This window comes from Lucilia cuprina, chromosome 5 (genome assembly GCF_022045245.1).
Source record: "Lucilia cuprina isolate Lc7/37 chromosome 5, ASM2204524v1, whole genome shotgun sequence".
Classification (NCBI taxonomy): Eukaryota; Metazoa; Arthropoda; class Insecta; order Diptera; family Calliphoridae; genus Lucilia; species Lucilia cuprina.
This window is the reverse complement of record NC_060953.1, coordinates 27948020-27964855: the sequence shown is the minus strand read 5'-3', so window position 1 is coordinate 27964855 and position 16836 is coordinate 27948020. Positions and strand designations below refer to the sequence as shown.

At 28.7% G+C, this 16836-nt stretch overlaps 1 protein-coding gene across 1 annotated transcript in view; it reads right to left on the bottom strand.

The window, feature by feature from the left end:
• Positions 1-16836, bottom strand: part of LOC111685427 (tyrosine-protein phosphatase 69D) — a 210655-nt gene that overhangs the window by 67511 nt on the left and 126308 nt on the right. Inside the window, exon 3 of the mRNA XM_046952424.1 lies at positions 4432-6269. Within this exon, the coding sequence (XP_046808380.1) occupies positions 4432-6269 (1838 nt within the window). The remainder of the gene's footprint in view (positions 1-4431; positions 6270-16836) is intronic.

Genomic DNA, 16836 nt, shown 5'->3' with positions numbered 1-16836 from the left:
AGTGTATTCTTAGCGAAGCCTTTGTCCAATGTACCCCAGAGAATAAAACCATTGCGTGTGATAAAAGTAATATAATGAAATAACTCCTAAAAAATACTTTTAGGGATTTATTTCATTTTTGAATTTTGAGCAATTATTTCATACAATGAAATAACTCCCCATTTTAAATGTGAAATAATGCCCCCAAAATCGAATTAAGTCCCCAAATTTCGTAGTTTTTGCTTTTTGAACAAATTTTTAGGGAGTTATTTCATTTTTGTTTTGGGAAGTTATTTCGTTATTTCATGACGCCAGAAAAGTCATTACAAATAACATATTTGAAGTACATCAAGGTATAGTTCAGAGTTGAGAAAAATGAACAAAATCCCTCCAATGACACGTTAATGTAAAATTCTTAGGTTTTTCATTCGAATTTGAAGCACTTCGGGTTACTAGTTGTGATGAAAATACTACATCTTCTTACACTTTTTGCTGGGACTATCATATGATTAAAATCAGCGAAAATATTTTATCATAATATTTTTTATTTATCATAACATTGTTATACATGACTATATTATGATCCAATTTGATCAAAATATCGTTAAACATATGTATTCGAAATAAAATTTATTTTGATTACTGAATCAGTACTATTAAAGTCTATAAAAAGGTAAAAATTTCGATTTGATTCCCAAAAACATAACTACACTATTCTACACAAAGTGAAATATTTATACATATATATTCAATTCACAATCGATGTTCTAGCGTTGTATGCGTTGTATGTCAGCAATTGCTACCATAGTCATAACAATGTTGTTGGTATTTTCTATGCAAAAGTACTATACAACTCTTGCGACAATTTTTCATATGTCGTAAGAAAATTCAGTGTTGTCAATTGTTTATTTCAGCATATAAATAAAAAATTCAATCGATTTTGGCATAAAAAACGATAAAGTGGTAACACATAAATAACAACAAAACAAAAATAAAATTTTATTATTTATTTATTAGTTTAAAATGTAGAATAATGAAAATAATAAAATTTTTTTATACTTTTGACATTGTTTGTTTTGATTGTTTTTTTATTATGACATAAACTTATGACTCGCTACAAAAATCTGTTTACAATCACTGTTACTACACTTTAGTAGATACAATATACAACTTGATTGTGAATTGAACAATAATGTTATAGACTAAATGAGAATTATTTAAACTCATTTTATTGTCGCTTAAAACAACACACACACACAAAATAATATGTGTGAGGTGTGTGGCTAAAGTTACTTTGTTGTAGCAACAGACATAGAACAACAAAACTATAATGGTTATTTATAATAACATAACATATAATGGTTATATAACATATACAGTGTCTATCATAAGTATTCGAATTTAGGTATAATATAAAAAGAAACTGAATTTAATAACATATTTTGTATGCTAAATGAATAAATTAATTTGTTAAATTCTCTAGACAGTCCTTAGCTTTGATATCACGCTTTTTAAAACATTAAAAATTCACACTTACTTAAATTAATTTAGCTTTATTAAAAAATAGTCCATAAAATTACCTCACAAAAGTATACGAATTTTTTCTGTATTTCATATTTGACTATATTATACGAAACACAAAAATTAGAATCAAATGTTTTTTTACTAAAAATTGTTTTAAGGGGTAACTATCAACCGAATGGATATATTTTTTGACCATTTGGTCCACAATTTTGGGACATTTGTACCATCTTTTCATACAATATCATTAAAATTACGATTTTTGACCATATTTGGCATTCTTTTCTCTTTTTCAAGAGATAAAACCAAAATTTAATATTGGGATTGAATAGATTCCTTCAGGTATCTAAAAATAATAATCTTTGTTATAAGGATTAGTTTTTAAGCATTTCATGATATATATTTGGTATCGTTCTTCTGTTTCTAATTGAATTATCTGGATCTTAAGTCCCTTTTCGTACCACTAGGATCGATATTTTCCAACAAAGTTGGCTAGTATATATAATTGTAGATATTAGCATTAATATACAGTAGTTTTCCGATTTAACGACCATTCAATTCTACGAACATCGCATTTAACGAACAAGCTAATTTTTCCTATTGACTACCTTAAATAACGAACAAAACTTGTTTTTTGTACTCTGTTTAACGAACTAATAAAAATATTATTATTTAAATGAAGATAAAATGATCAAAAATAACAAATAACCTAAGTTGTAGCAAGCGGTGCTTTTATACCCAAAACTGTAACACATTCTGGGATCTTAATAAATTTTAGTTCGATGTAGCTATGTCCGTCCGTCCTTCAGATAATGACTTTAACGCTCAATACTCGCTAAACAATATGAGTACGCCGAGTACTAACCGATATCTCTAACAAATTTTATGGGAATCGGTCTATAATTGACCTTACCCTACATATCAGGCTCCCTTAAGAAAATTACTTCAACGCTCATTACTCGCTTAAAAATACGAGTATAGCGATGAACTTCAAGAAATAACTTCAAAGCTCATGACAGAATTAAAAATACAGCGATTAAATTCGACACAAATATGGTTTGAAGGTGGGTATATAAGATTCGGAATTTTGTGTTTTTTGCTATTTTTATAAAAAAAGGAATTAATTTTTATAAAATACATTTAAAAAATATTTTATGTACCTATTTTTAATTATTTTCCTACCAAAAACCCACGTTTTACTTAGTACTGCATATAACGAACTTTTCAATTTTACGAACAGGCCTGACAACATATGGGTTCGTTAAATCGGAAAACTACTGTATTTTAAATTTTCAAGACATCGTAGCGGTGTACAACTACAAAACATGCCTTAACAAAACGTCATCCTATCCAGTAGATTTTAGTTTTCACTACTCATAACATTCACGATTATGTTGCCCATTACAACAACACTGTATGTAAAAAATTTTGGGCTTATTTTGATCATAGTAGATAATATTTAAACAGATATCAATATTTTTGAGTTAGACTATAATGATATGGTGACATTCAGCCTAGAGGCCATTGGTTATAAAAATAATGATTCCACTATATTGAATGGCGTTTCTTCGAGCCATGCTTTGGAGTTATAAACTTCCACAATATATTGAAAACTTAAAATGTATAACAGCTGATATCTAAAACAATATATAGAAGACAAGTTTCCCCGAACATTTTTGACCCTAGTATTATAAAAATGGACTTGAGTTCCAATAAATTGAATTAGCGATAGAAGAATGATTCAAATAATATATCTTGAAACGTTTAAATACAGATTCTTGTAATAAAAAATATTATTTTTAAATACCCCAAGGGGTATATTAAATCCCAATAACAAATTTTGGTTTTATCACTGGGAAAAAGTAGAAAAAAATACAAATATTGGCAAAAACCGCCATTTTAATGATATTACATAAAAAGATGGTACAAATGCCCCAAAATTGTGGACCAAATGGTCCAAAAATATATCCATTCGGTTGAAAGTTACCCCTTAAAACAATTTTTAGCAAAAAAATCATTCGATTCTAATTTTTGTGTTTCGTATAATATAGTCAAATATGAAATACAGAAAAAATTCGTATACTTTTGTGAGGTAATTTTATGGACTTTTTTAAATAAAGCTAAATTAATTTAAGTAAATGTGAATTTTTAAAGTTTTAAAAAGCGTGATATTAAAGATAAGGACTGTCTAAAGAATTTAACAAATTAATTTACTAATTTTGCATACAAAATATGTTATTAAATTTGGTTTCTTTTCATATTATACCTAAATTCGAATACTTATGAGAGACACTGTAGCAATATAACATATAATGGTTATTAGTAAGTTGAAATATTTGTTAGTAACATAATATGTTTTAGTCGTTACCATTACTTAGTTATTGATTAAATAATTATTTTTAGTGAATCTTACTCGAATTTATAATTGCATTGAACATAAAAATGATTACAGTAACAACAATATTGTTTAAATAGAATTAAAAGAACAATTATATGTTTTTGATAATAATATATTGTTACAGTAAACATAGTTTAATAACGGTTGCCAACCTTAATTGATACCCTTATTGGCGCTGATTTATACCCTTGGAAACATCGTTTCCACGACATCGGTCGTTATTATCCCAATTGCGTTAAACGTTAACGCCACTGCATTTGTTATATTCAAGCATTAATATTACAAATAATTAATTGTTATAGCAGTGGAGAAAAACAATAGTGATTAATTTGATTTAAATTTTTGTATGAATAGTTTGGTCTATACGACAAACAGTGCTGTGATTTGAAATCGGATAGACGATATCCAAATTGTAAACACTTCTAAATAATATTTTTTAAACAAATTTTGGTGAGTCATTCTAATAAAATAATGATGATATGTTAAAAAGAATAACGGAAATTAAAAATTTATAGCTAATTAATGAACATTACTTGTATTAAATGCTGGAAGATTTAATAGAGTTGTCTCTGAATAAAGTCTTTCATCAACACATTGATTACAATCCTTATCCATATCATCTGCTTTTAATCCATCGTGTTCAAAATAACGCTTTCCATCGCCAAGAAATATTTCAGATTTAAAATTGTTACCTGAAAACATTTCGGCAAGGTACACACCTCCCATGGTATTGTTTGTACCATGTACTTCATGATAATTAGAGATATTAAGTTTACTTGGTGGCGGCAGTTCTGCATTATTATTTTTCATTCGTATTAAATATAATCTATAACAGCAAATTGGCCCATTTCTTTCACTAACTCTAGGTATAAATGCCTTGAGTACACATTTTTCACTGTTTATGCGTACTTTAGTCCACATGATACGACTTATTGATTCAGGAACTGAAACTGGCATAGTACATTTTCCAATAGCTGATTCTCCTGTTTTACGATGGCGGGTTATTGCTGATACTGTGACAGTGTAGTTTGTATTTGGAACCACACCATCATACGTGGTGTGATAATTAGGCTCATCAATTCGTCTTATTTTTGGACCCCAAGTCTCATTATGAGTTTTTCCATTTAATTTGTAAGTAGCAACTCCCTCCAATTGTATTTGATAGGAAATTACTTTTCCGTTTGGTTTTTCCGGATGCATCCAAGCAATATCTACTGTGTTTATCTTTGACACATTATTATTAATGCATAAGACCTTTAGATTTGTTGGTTTTGAAGCAATACCATCCATTGTAGTCCCGTTAACGATGTCTGACCAAGGGCCACATAACTTTGTTAAATCACAGCAGGCTCGGACTTTAAACTCGTATTCCGTTGCAGTTTTTAAATTATCGAACATGTATGGAAGATTCCTAGAATTCTGCTGATATACAGCTTCTTCAACTATTTTTGGAACATCACCAGCCTCCGATACCACAAGCTCATAGTACTGCACATATGGTATTAAGTCTAAAGGTGGAGGATCCCATCCGATAGTTATTGTGGATGCGGTACTTCCTGTAGTTTTTACCTTTGGTATAAAAATGGGGTCCCTTTCTAATGTTCTTACTGGAAATGGATATTGAAAAGCGTCTCCATTACCAATACTATTCTTAGCTGATATTCGTAAAATGTAACTCGTGTTGGGAAAAAAATTTTCTAGAACATACGATGTATTACCACCACCAATTATGTCTTTGTAATATCTAAGTTCAGGATTTCCTTCTTGTAAGTATTGAATGAAATATTTCTGAACTGGATCATTTCCATTATTAACGGTCCAATTTAAATAAATTTTATCAGCTCCTACTGCTTTAACATATTCAATGTTTACTTTGGGCTCATCCATTACCAGTAAAGCAATATTTTTCCTCGTTATTTCTTCACCATTTGACGCATAAATAACACATGCGTAAGAGCCATTTTCCTTTTTATATACCTCTGTTAATTCTAGAGTAAAATTGACATGAGTTACGTTTATTTTTTGTATATTTGAAGATTGATCGAGAAAATCAAATACATTTTCATCTTTTAACCATTTAAGTTGTTTTTGTAATGTCACGTTTTGAGGATAGATTTCAATAACACAAAAAAATTTTACCGGATTTCCAATTTTTTGTTTCACTTTGAGCCCATTTACTTTTCTGATTTGTGGTATTAAATATGGCTGAATGAATATTTTTGTTATTAAGCCAGTTTCGATGGATTCGCAAGTATACAAGCCTTCATCCGAAATTTGTATATTTGATATAAATAACGTTATCTGATATAGTTCTTGTCTTTCAGATATCTCATTTGTGTTATTATCATTTCTCTCAGTGGATACGGATGATCTAAAAATAAAAACAAGTAAGACTTTGTAAATTTTAGTAAACTGATTAAACATTTTTTTATAGCTAAAATTATATTTCATACAATTTTCTTTACTTTGTTAATTATACATTGTTTTGTTGCTAACGTTCAAAAGTGATCTATATACAGTATCTCTCATAAGTATTCGAATTTAGGTATAATATGAAAAGAAACCAAATTTAATAACATATTTTGTATGCAAAATTAGTAAATTAATTTGTTAAATTCTTTAGACAGTCCTTAGCTTTAATATCACGCATTTTAAAACTTTAAAAATTCACATTTACTTAAATTAATTTAGCTTTATTTAAAAAAAGTCCATAAAATTACCTCACAAAAGTATACGATTTTTTTTCTGTATTTCATATTTGACTATATTATACGAAACACAAAAATTAGAATCGAATGATTTTTTTTGCTAAAAATTGTTTTAAGGGATAACTATCAACCGAATGGATATATTTTTGGACCATTTGGTCCACAATTTTGGGACATTTGTACCATCTTTTAATACAATATCATTAAAATTGCGATTTTTGACCATATTTGGCATTCTTTTCTCTTTTTCAAGAGATAAAACCAAAATTTAATATTGCGATTCAACAGATTCCTTCAGGTATCTAAAAATAATAATCTTTGTTAAATGTAAATTTTTAATGTTTTAAAAAGCGTGATATCAAAGCTAAGGACTGTCTAGAGAATTTAACAAATTAATTTATTCATTTCGCATACAAAATATGTTATTAAATTCAGTTTCATTTTATATTATACCTAAATTCGAATACTTATGAGAGACACTGTACATACATATACATATGGGTCATTTCGTGTCAAGTAACCCAACATTTAAACTAGATGTCTTCCGATTGGTCCTAGCAAAAGTTTTTATTTTTATTGTTTTCAAAAAAGTTATTTTTTAATTTAAGCTATTTTTTCGTGTGTAATACCACTGTGTGTAATTTTTAAAGACACGGTTGAATGACCATATACGGACACCACTATATGATAAAAAACCAAAAATAAGAAGACCCGTGTCTTCCAGTTTTGCCCAAAGTCATGCACTTTTTTGTTATAGGTCCCCAAAGATTTGGGGCCTCGGTGTCACTTTTGAAAAAAGTGATAATTTTCTTAGGCTCACATATTGCAAACCGTTCGGAATTTTGATTTACCCTCTGTTGCTCTTATCACAAAGAACCAAAATTGTGAACATATAAAGTCAAAAATGTATCTTAATGATCAGAATCGCAAAAATGATTTTTTAAATTTTTTCCTTGTTCCGTCTTATAAGTAGCAAACCGTTAAAAATTTAAGAAAACAGTTAACTACAAAAATGTACTAAGATCTCAATTAACAACTTTCTAGAACATATGAACTTTCAGGAATGATAGATAAGTCGCAAGAGTGAAAAGCTTCCTCAAGCATTAAGGTGTCCCGTTGGCCACTTTTTGGGAGGAAAACCTTTATAACGGTAACTAAATACAGGAAAAATAAAAAAAAACATTTTTTAAAGTACCTCAGTTCCCAAAAATTACACAATTTTAAGCTTGACATGGAAAAAATAATTAAAATTGTTGTTAGTGTATTTCCGCAAAATTACATTTATTGTATTATTTGGGTCATATAAATTTCAAAAAATTCTGAAATGGACTAAACCAAATGCCAAATAATGTCTGTATAAGCTAAACCATGATGTAAAAAGTAAGGTGGGAGCGTTTCGGCAACAAACACAATAATTTTTTGTTGTCTAGAGTTGGGTTTTGTCAAAATTAAATTTCTAAAATTGAAAAATAATAAACATTGAAAAGAAATAGTTCTTGTGTATTTCACAATATTACCTACAAAACCGTCGTTACATTTAGCTTGTATCTGCAGCAGGACAATGTTTTAAAGCTTCTTCATTTGAATTTTCTTATTTGAAAACTTTTTATGAACATTTTAATTCATAATTTTAAATTTATTTTTTTACTTTGAAAACACAAATATAATTTTTTTAGATTAATAATAAAGTAATTTATTTTGACACAACCTAAGCACTTTTTAAATAAACAAATAAAAATCATCTACCTTAACGATTTTACCTTACTTAGTGCATCCTGAGCTAAACATTATTTTGTGGACAAAAAATATTATACAATTTTTTAAAATTATTTTTTGGTTCTTTGTGAAAAAGCTAAAACATTGATCACTTTTTTAAAAATGACACCGATACCCCAAATCTTTGGGGCTTATAACTAAAAAGTGCATGACTATAGACAAAACTGGAAGACACGGGTCTTCTTATTATTGGTTTGTTATCATATAGTGGTGTTATTTTTTCGTGTTGCACTGTGTAATGTTTATAAGTGAATTTTGACCTTCAAAGGATTTTCTGAAGAAGAGTTTGTATGGGGCTAGGGTAGGGTTGTCAGCCTGGCTGGATCTGGTTAGATTACCCAGCTTTTTTATGCTTGTCCAGTTTCAAGCTAAAATTTAATTTGTTCAGCTAAATATAATTTTTTCAGTACACCACAATAACTTGACAATAATTTTATGATGTACATCTGTTATACTACTACGTTATGATTTCCCTCTAACTAGACTTATTTGTTATTTATTATTGTTTTGTTTTTGTATTTAATTTTAATTCTTACATACATATACATATGCAAATATGTATGTGGAAGACTGAAGCAACAATATTTAAGTTTAGATAATTATGAATGAATGAATGAATGAATGAATGAATGCAATGAATTCATTAATTTTTAAATAATAATATATATCGCACCGGTTTTAAATATTAGTACTATGTGGAATTTTTCATTTTTTTTAATATTTAATTTGTAATTCTACTGGCTGTACTTATGTGCACAAAAGCATTTATCGATATCTTTATTGGTTTAAGAGTTAGCAAAAAAAGCCATATGTGGAATTTGTAATTGCGTGTAAAAAATTGAGTAATTTTTCAAAATACGTATTATATATATTAGTTAACGAATCCACGAGGAGGCTATTTTTCAAAAGTATCGCCATATGTCAAAATAACAGCTAAATTAGTTTTTTATGTTATTCTGAAAACTTTGTTAAAATCCACATAGTACTAATATTCAAAACAGGGATGATATTCATATATACAAGTTGGCATATCTGTTACATATATACAAGTTGGCATATCATAGTCGAATAGACCATTAAAAAAAGTGAGAAAGTACGTCATTATTTTTCGAGGTTGTTAAAAAGTTCACGCACAGAGTGTCTGTCCGAATGATATTAAAATTAGTTTTTTGAAAGCTCCATAAATCTCGGGAATCCAAATATTAACTAACTGAATTAGATATGCCTTTAAGAATTTAGCTGTTTAAAACCAGTAAAATAGGTCTTTAAGTATCGGAATTATCAACCAAAATAAAACAATAAAAAGGTAGAATCAGTAGAAAAGTACGTTCTCAATTTTATTTGTCCTGAATTGTTATATAAAAAAAATTAAAAAATATAAAGGAAAACATCAAATAAAAATTATGGAAACATTTTTTGTGATGATAAAAAATTTAATAATTTGAATTTGTTTTTGATTTTGCATGTGTCGTTCAAGAATCATTTCATGGTATTTTTCGTGGTTTTAATTTAAAGATTTTTAACATTAACATTTTCTTAGTATTTTTTATGTCCATCTTTTTTTTGGTTTGTCCCACTATAGTGTATAATTTATTCATTCAGATGGAATTTAAAATTCTATAAGAATTAACTCGTTAGAGAATTAATTTCTTTTTGAGGTTTTTATATTTTTTTCATATTTCTTCCATTTTAAATGCTTCATTAAATTATCAGATTTATTGCATTTTAACACTGATGAATTTAATATAATTCGTTAAAATAATACCTCAATAAAATTTACGGAAACAGTTTTTGTTTTTTTTATCTAGATTGATTTTTTTTAATAAATCGAAACATATGTACGCTACACAGAAAAAACTGAAAATGAGTTTTAATTATCAAAATAATTGTATCAAGCAAGTTTTGCACCTATAATCAAAATGATGATATCAATTACCAAATTTGTAAAAAAGTAAAAATATATATATTTTCCAAATAACGAATTAATCAGAACAATTAATGTCAATAATTGAGACAAGATATAAAATTGATTAATTCATTAATTGTATAAATTAAATATTTAATAAATATAAAATTGATTTTTTATTAATTTATTAATCAAATAAATTAAACTGTTTGATAGAGAATTTTTTTTATAAATCAATTTAGAAGGTGACTTTATTGACACAATTTAACATAAAAAGTGTTTCATAAATTGTAAAGAAACTTGAATATTATATGCCTAAAATTTTATGGACTATTTAAGAATTATAAATATTGCTAGCACAAAAATTCAAAAAAAAATATTAAAAATAAATCTAAAATAGAAAAGAAGGCCAGAAAATTTTTTTCAATCAATTAAAAAATTACTTGAATTAATTAAAAATTTAATAAAAATTTTATACTTTAGTTTCAAACAGTTTCAAAAAAACGAGATAATTAAGACAAATAAAAATTTGTTTAAATAATAAATAAAGAAAATTAAAACATGTTAATTGAAAATAAACTACCGATAATTTTTTCTGTGTACCAAAATATTGCAAAATTATGTAAACAATAACATACAAACCGTTATTTACGAAGATAGCATGACAATTAAGTGACTGTTTAGTATAAATTGAGTTAATATTTTAGTAAAAGTGAAAAATTACACCTATGATGATGAGCATATTAAGCACGTTAGATAAATATAACTAGCAGGACACCTTGAAGAAAATTCAAATTTATTTAATGTAAATAATTGAAAACCTCACATTATTTAAACGAAATGTTTTCTTTTCAGTTTTTCGAAATTCGATATGCTTTGTATTTTTATTTTAACATATTAACCGTCTCTCAAAGACCTTTCAATAATTACCAGAGCTTAGTAGTCAAACGCACTAAGCACTAAGCTGCAACACCCTCAGTGATTTTTTAGCCAAAAAGTTGACATATGAAGCCATAACTTTAGAACGGAATATAACCACGATTAGTATCCCAAAATAAAGCTAATAATGTTCTTCAAAATGTATATTACAAAAATAATTATTGTTACTATTAGTCTGGCAGAGCTTTTGTTCCCAAAAACGTGACCTGGTCGCGGTATTAGAATGGTTAGGCTAGGTTGATAGGAGGATGTATACTACATCAAGTCAGATGAAATGCACCTAGGCCAATTTTGGGCCTTAAAAAATTTGCCGAATGTATTATATTCCAATGTTTAGAAATTCAGATTATTGGACGTAATTCCTAAAAATTACTGAATAACATTCATGAGAATCACTGTTACTCATGAATGTTATTACCAGTCATCACTTCCAAGATGCTTCTTTACTGTTAGACTTCTACGAATGCCTGACAGTAGCAAAGAAAGTGTTCTAGAGTTTTACTGCCCTATCTACATGCTCTACATTTGTCTGAATCTGCACGTCGAATTTTGCATAGATGTGCTCGGTATCCTGTGTATTCACACTTAATTCTCGTCTGGCTCTTATCAGGGTCACCAAGGGTTGACATCCGATTCCCAAAAAGCTGGACATTAGATTATAAAAAGCTGGACAAAACAAAAAAAGCTGGACATAAAAAATAATGAGAAAATTTGTGTAAATAATTTCACAGTGATACACCAAAAAAATGCTGGAGTTCTCATTTACTTTTGCCATATCGTGACTCATCACTGCCTATATCTCTGCACTTTTTGATTTTTACGCAAATATATTATTTGACATCCCCTAAACAAAAATTCCATAAAATATAATTTGTTTATAATATTTGTTTTGGCCATATCTCCGATTCTTAAAAACCTATTTTACTGGTTTTAAACAGCTAAATTCCTAAAGTCATATCTAATTCAGTTAGTTAAGATTTGGATTCCCAAAATTTATGTATAACTGATGTACAACATAAAAATTATTGCCAAGTTATTGTAGGGTACTAAAAAATTTCTATTTAGCTGGACACATTAAATTTTAGCTTGAAACTGGAGAAGCATAAAAAATCCTGCCAGCCAGGCTGGTAACGCTAGGGTCACCCCATAGGATTTTTCTGGTTCTACCCATGGGCCTAATGGGATTCTCTCACCCACCGCTTGACCAAGACATTCTATCTGGGGTCAGTGTTTCAAAGATTAAGACGTATTCTGTGTCTGTTATGCGATCAGGCACATCCGATGATTGTGTATAACCTTCCAATTGTCCAGTATACATTGATGACGTGTTCTACAATCGGTTTTGTCAAGTTCGTCTAAAGTAAAGAGCCGTTGGGCTGTAAGCGGCAACGTTGGGTAGAATATCTAGTATGTACTATGTATGCTCCTACTGCACAGTGGGGCAGAATCGAAATTTTTTGGAAATAAATCTGGCATTTCTAAACTGCTGATCCGATCGGGATAAAATTTGGCGTGAGCGTAGCCAAGGAGTATTTTGAAGATGAACCCTGCAGATGACCCAGGGACCGCGCTGTGGCGGCTCAAAGTAGGGTACCTACGACATGTAAAATTTTTAAACTCATGCCATTTTTTTGTTTTTTATCAAAATACAAAGATTTTTATATTTTCTCAGCGCACAACGAGATCTTGAAAAAACATGCTTGGACATACTACTTATCTCTTATAATATCCGAGTTATAGGCATTAATTTTGGACCAAATGTTTTTTTCTTGTTAGTTAGACAACAAAATTTCCAATAATATACAAAAAATTTCAGATCAATATCATTTACAGATCCAAAAATATACGTTTTTTAATTTAAGAAATTTCAAAAATTTTAAATCTTTTTGCCGTTTTTTTTTTGCCAAAAATGTGTCTTAAAGAAAACTGAAAGCAGTTTTGGAAACCTCAATATGTTTTCTATTTACTCCAAAAGTATTTTCCCAGCCCTGAAAGTAATGTGGACCCTATGGGCAAAAAAGTAAAAAATCCCATTTTTGGGATTTTCATTCCTATTTTTCGGAATTGTCCTTTGACATTTTCAATTTTTTTGTATTTTCTTATTTGAAATGACAAATTTAACAAGCATTGGAAATTTCATTGAGTTTTGTTCATAAATAAAGATTTTGTTATATATTACATATTTGTTTAATTTCTAAAACTATGATTTATATCAAAATTTTAATAGAGTCGCAGATAGCTACAACAATTTAGTCCATATTTATCCCTTATTATATTTTTTTAGTTAGATATGGAAATTCTCGACCCTTTACAAAAAATTTCAACCCAATATCTCAATTCAAAAATTTGTTCATTTAAACCTGTGTCCTTTAATTTCATCTTTTTCATATTTTAGTATTAAGTATGACAGAACATACATTTGGTGTTGAATAAAATATTTCGACAATTTTTAAACATTATTTAGTTAATTATTTTATTAAAGACTATAACATTGTATATACAATAAAAAAAATATAATTTTATTAAATCACCCCACACAAACCACCTTTCCCGCCCACCGAAATATAAAACACAATTTAATACAATTACATCAGTTAGTATAATAGCTTTTTTATTTGAACTGTTTATCTTAAACATAATACAATTAATTCTTATAACCTACTTATATAGTTAATTCCTAACACTATAAAATAATCTGTCATATCGGTATACATATCCAGAAGGTAATATAAGTCCTTTAAATCATCCTTGTTTTGAGATGATAGAGTTTCATAACAAATCCATCTTTTTCGCATAGTTGAAAGAACAGGATCAGAAGATAGAAGTAAACTATTAAAAATATATTCATTCTGTGATTGCATGGAGCATTTTCTTGAGCTGAATAGTTGAACATGCTTAAAATCTCGATTCCTCGCTTCCTGGGCTTCTTCTGTTAACTCTCCAAGTGGAAGAATATTCGATTCAATTATTATTTGCCCATGACACAATACTTTGTGTACTGTTGGTGTTAGTTCCCTCCATGGATACAGAGATACAAGTAATTTAGAAATTTCAGATGTATATTCCCCAAATCGATTTCCATTAATTTTATGTTTACTATTCAGTGCCATTAAAATAGTGTTAGCTCTTCGAAGCAACTCCTTGTAGATTCCAGGTTTTTTTGAAGTAATTTCAAAATCACGAAAAAACCTTCTCGCCGTATTACCGTCATTTGTACTACCGCAACTTGGAAGTGGTTTGTCAATGTTTAATCCCATCTGTACTTTAAATTCTTCTTGGATTCTGCTTCTTCTACAGCTCTCAGTTCTTTCAATTATTCATTATTTTTTGTTGATTTAGTAAGGTTCTCTGGCACACTTCTATATTTGAGGTCGTGTGATATGTGTAAAAGTAATCCAAAAATCGTATTCTGGCATGAAGTGGTGAAATTCCGAAAGACAGGACTTCTTCATTAATACTTCTGTTTTTTTTTTATATTTGAGAATTGCGACTTTTTCTCATTACATATTGAGCATCTCCAGAAGGAAGAAGTTTCTGTTATGGCATTGCTGACCTTTCCATCAATCATTGTTAAGCTTAGCTGATATGATACGTTAATAGAGAATTCCTTTCTTTTGTTGTTTTATTTGACTCCTTTATATATTCAAATCCAATGGGTCTACAAAAATTTTTTGAACCGGAGTTGTATTGATCCACATATCTTCAAATGAATTTCTGATGCTTGACGATGATGGATTAAGGGAATATGAACGAATTCGTAATGGCACTAATGATGACATAATTACACTTGTACTCTGGAAGTGCTGATAAACCGTCACATCCCCACTTACACATTAAGACAACATCACAGTTATGAATTTTCCTTAGTGGGTCTTCTGAAAAGTCTGACACAATTCTTGATGCTGTGTTTTTGAGCAAAGATGATATATCAATACAAGCTTCCACATCATTAACAGCAATAGGTGATGGTAGGATAGTTTTTTTTTTGGATCGCCTTGTATGATGGTAATATATTGTGTCCTTTTTCATGCAGAGCTTTCCTTAGTATTTGGTACTTATTTCGACTGAGACCCAGTTCCATCATAAGCGCTATTGCTTCCTCTTCAGTAAAATTTGATTGTGATGTTGGAGTTGGTATACTTTCCACAATTCGCTTAAGTCGTTTGGGTGATGCATTAGGAAGAATAGTTGCAATATGTACAGCATCCATAGGTTGGTTTTCCTTTCTCAGCATTTCGTTAAATGTATCAGCAATTTTCTCATTTGAGATTGAAAAAAGTTGTGTGATCCTCTTTCTTGACCTTGAACATAAGTCTTCGTATGACTTGCAAGGCGCGCCTGTTGATGTGAAGTTTACTTATATACCAATTCTTGTCATTTCCGATACAGGTATTCCAAAGTAAAAAATTACTAATTGTCTGCCTATTAACATTTAGGACTATATTACTATAACCCGTAATTCAGTCATTTATATTTCTTATTAGTGAATGAATCGAAATTATCATTACCTGTATATTTTTAGCTACATGATCATAAACGAAACAGAACGAAATGATCTGTCGAAAAAATTTAGGTAAAACATAGTTATAAATTTCTGAAAATTTAAGCATAATAGGACCTTTCAATTATAAGGATAAGCAAACAAATAGAAAATAGGTAAATATAAGATTTAAATATGTTCTGTCATATTTAATACTAAAATATGAAAAATATGAAATTAAAGGATACAGGTTTAAATAAACATATTTTTGAATGTAATTGAGATATTGGCTTGAAAATTATGGACTAAATTGTTGTAGCTATCTGCGACTCTATTAAAATTTTGATATAAATCATAGTTTTAGAAATTAAACAAATATGTAATATATGACAAAATCTTTATTCATGAACAAAACTCAATGAAATTTCCAATGCTTGTTAAATTTGTCATTTCAAATAAGAAAATGCAAAAAAATGAAAAGGTCAAAGGGCAACCCGCAAGTCCGAAAAATAGAAATGAAAATCCCAAAAATGGGATTTTTACTTTTTTGCCCATAGGGTCCACATTACTTTCAGGGCTGGGAAAATACTTTTGGAGTAAATAGAAAACATATTGAGGTTTCCAAAACTGCTTTCAGTTTTCTGATCCCAGCTTTGAGATTTTAGAACATGTCGCCTAAAGTTGAAGTTTTGATATAAAATAGGTCATATTCGGAGGGACGCAGTGGCAACATTTTCAAAAAATAGGACATGTTTTATACGCCAAAGCGTTCTGCGTAAAGATACCTTTTAGAAAACTATAAAATTGTTATATGTTCTTAAAGAAAATTTTATTTTATTAATAAAAGAGTTAAAACACATTTTGGCAAAAAAAAACGGCAAAAATCTAAAATTTTTTGAATTTTTAAATTAAAAAACGTACATTTTTGGATCTGTAAATGATATTGATCTGAAATTTTTTATATATAATTGGAAATTTTGTTTTGTCTAACTAACAAGAAAAAATTGAGTCCATCTGGTCCAAAATTAGGCCCGGTATTCAAAAAAAGGCGGACCAAGGTATGGTAAATTTTGTACCACTAAGTTTTTAAATTTCTATAACTCGGATATTATAAGAGATAAGTAGTATG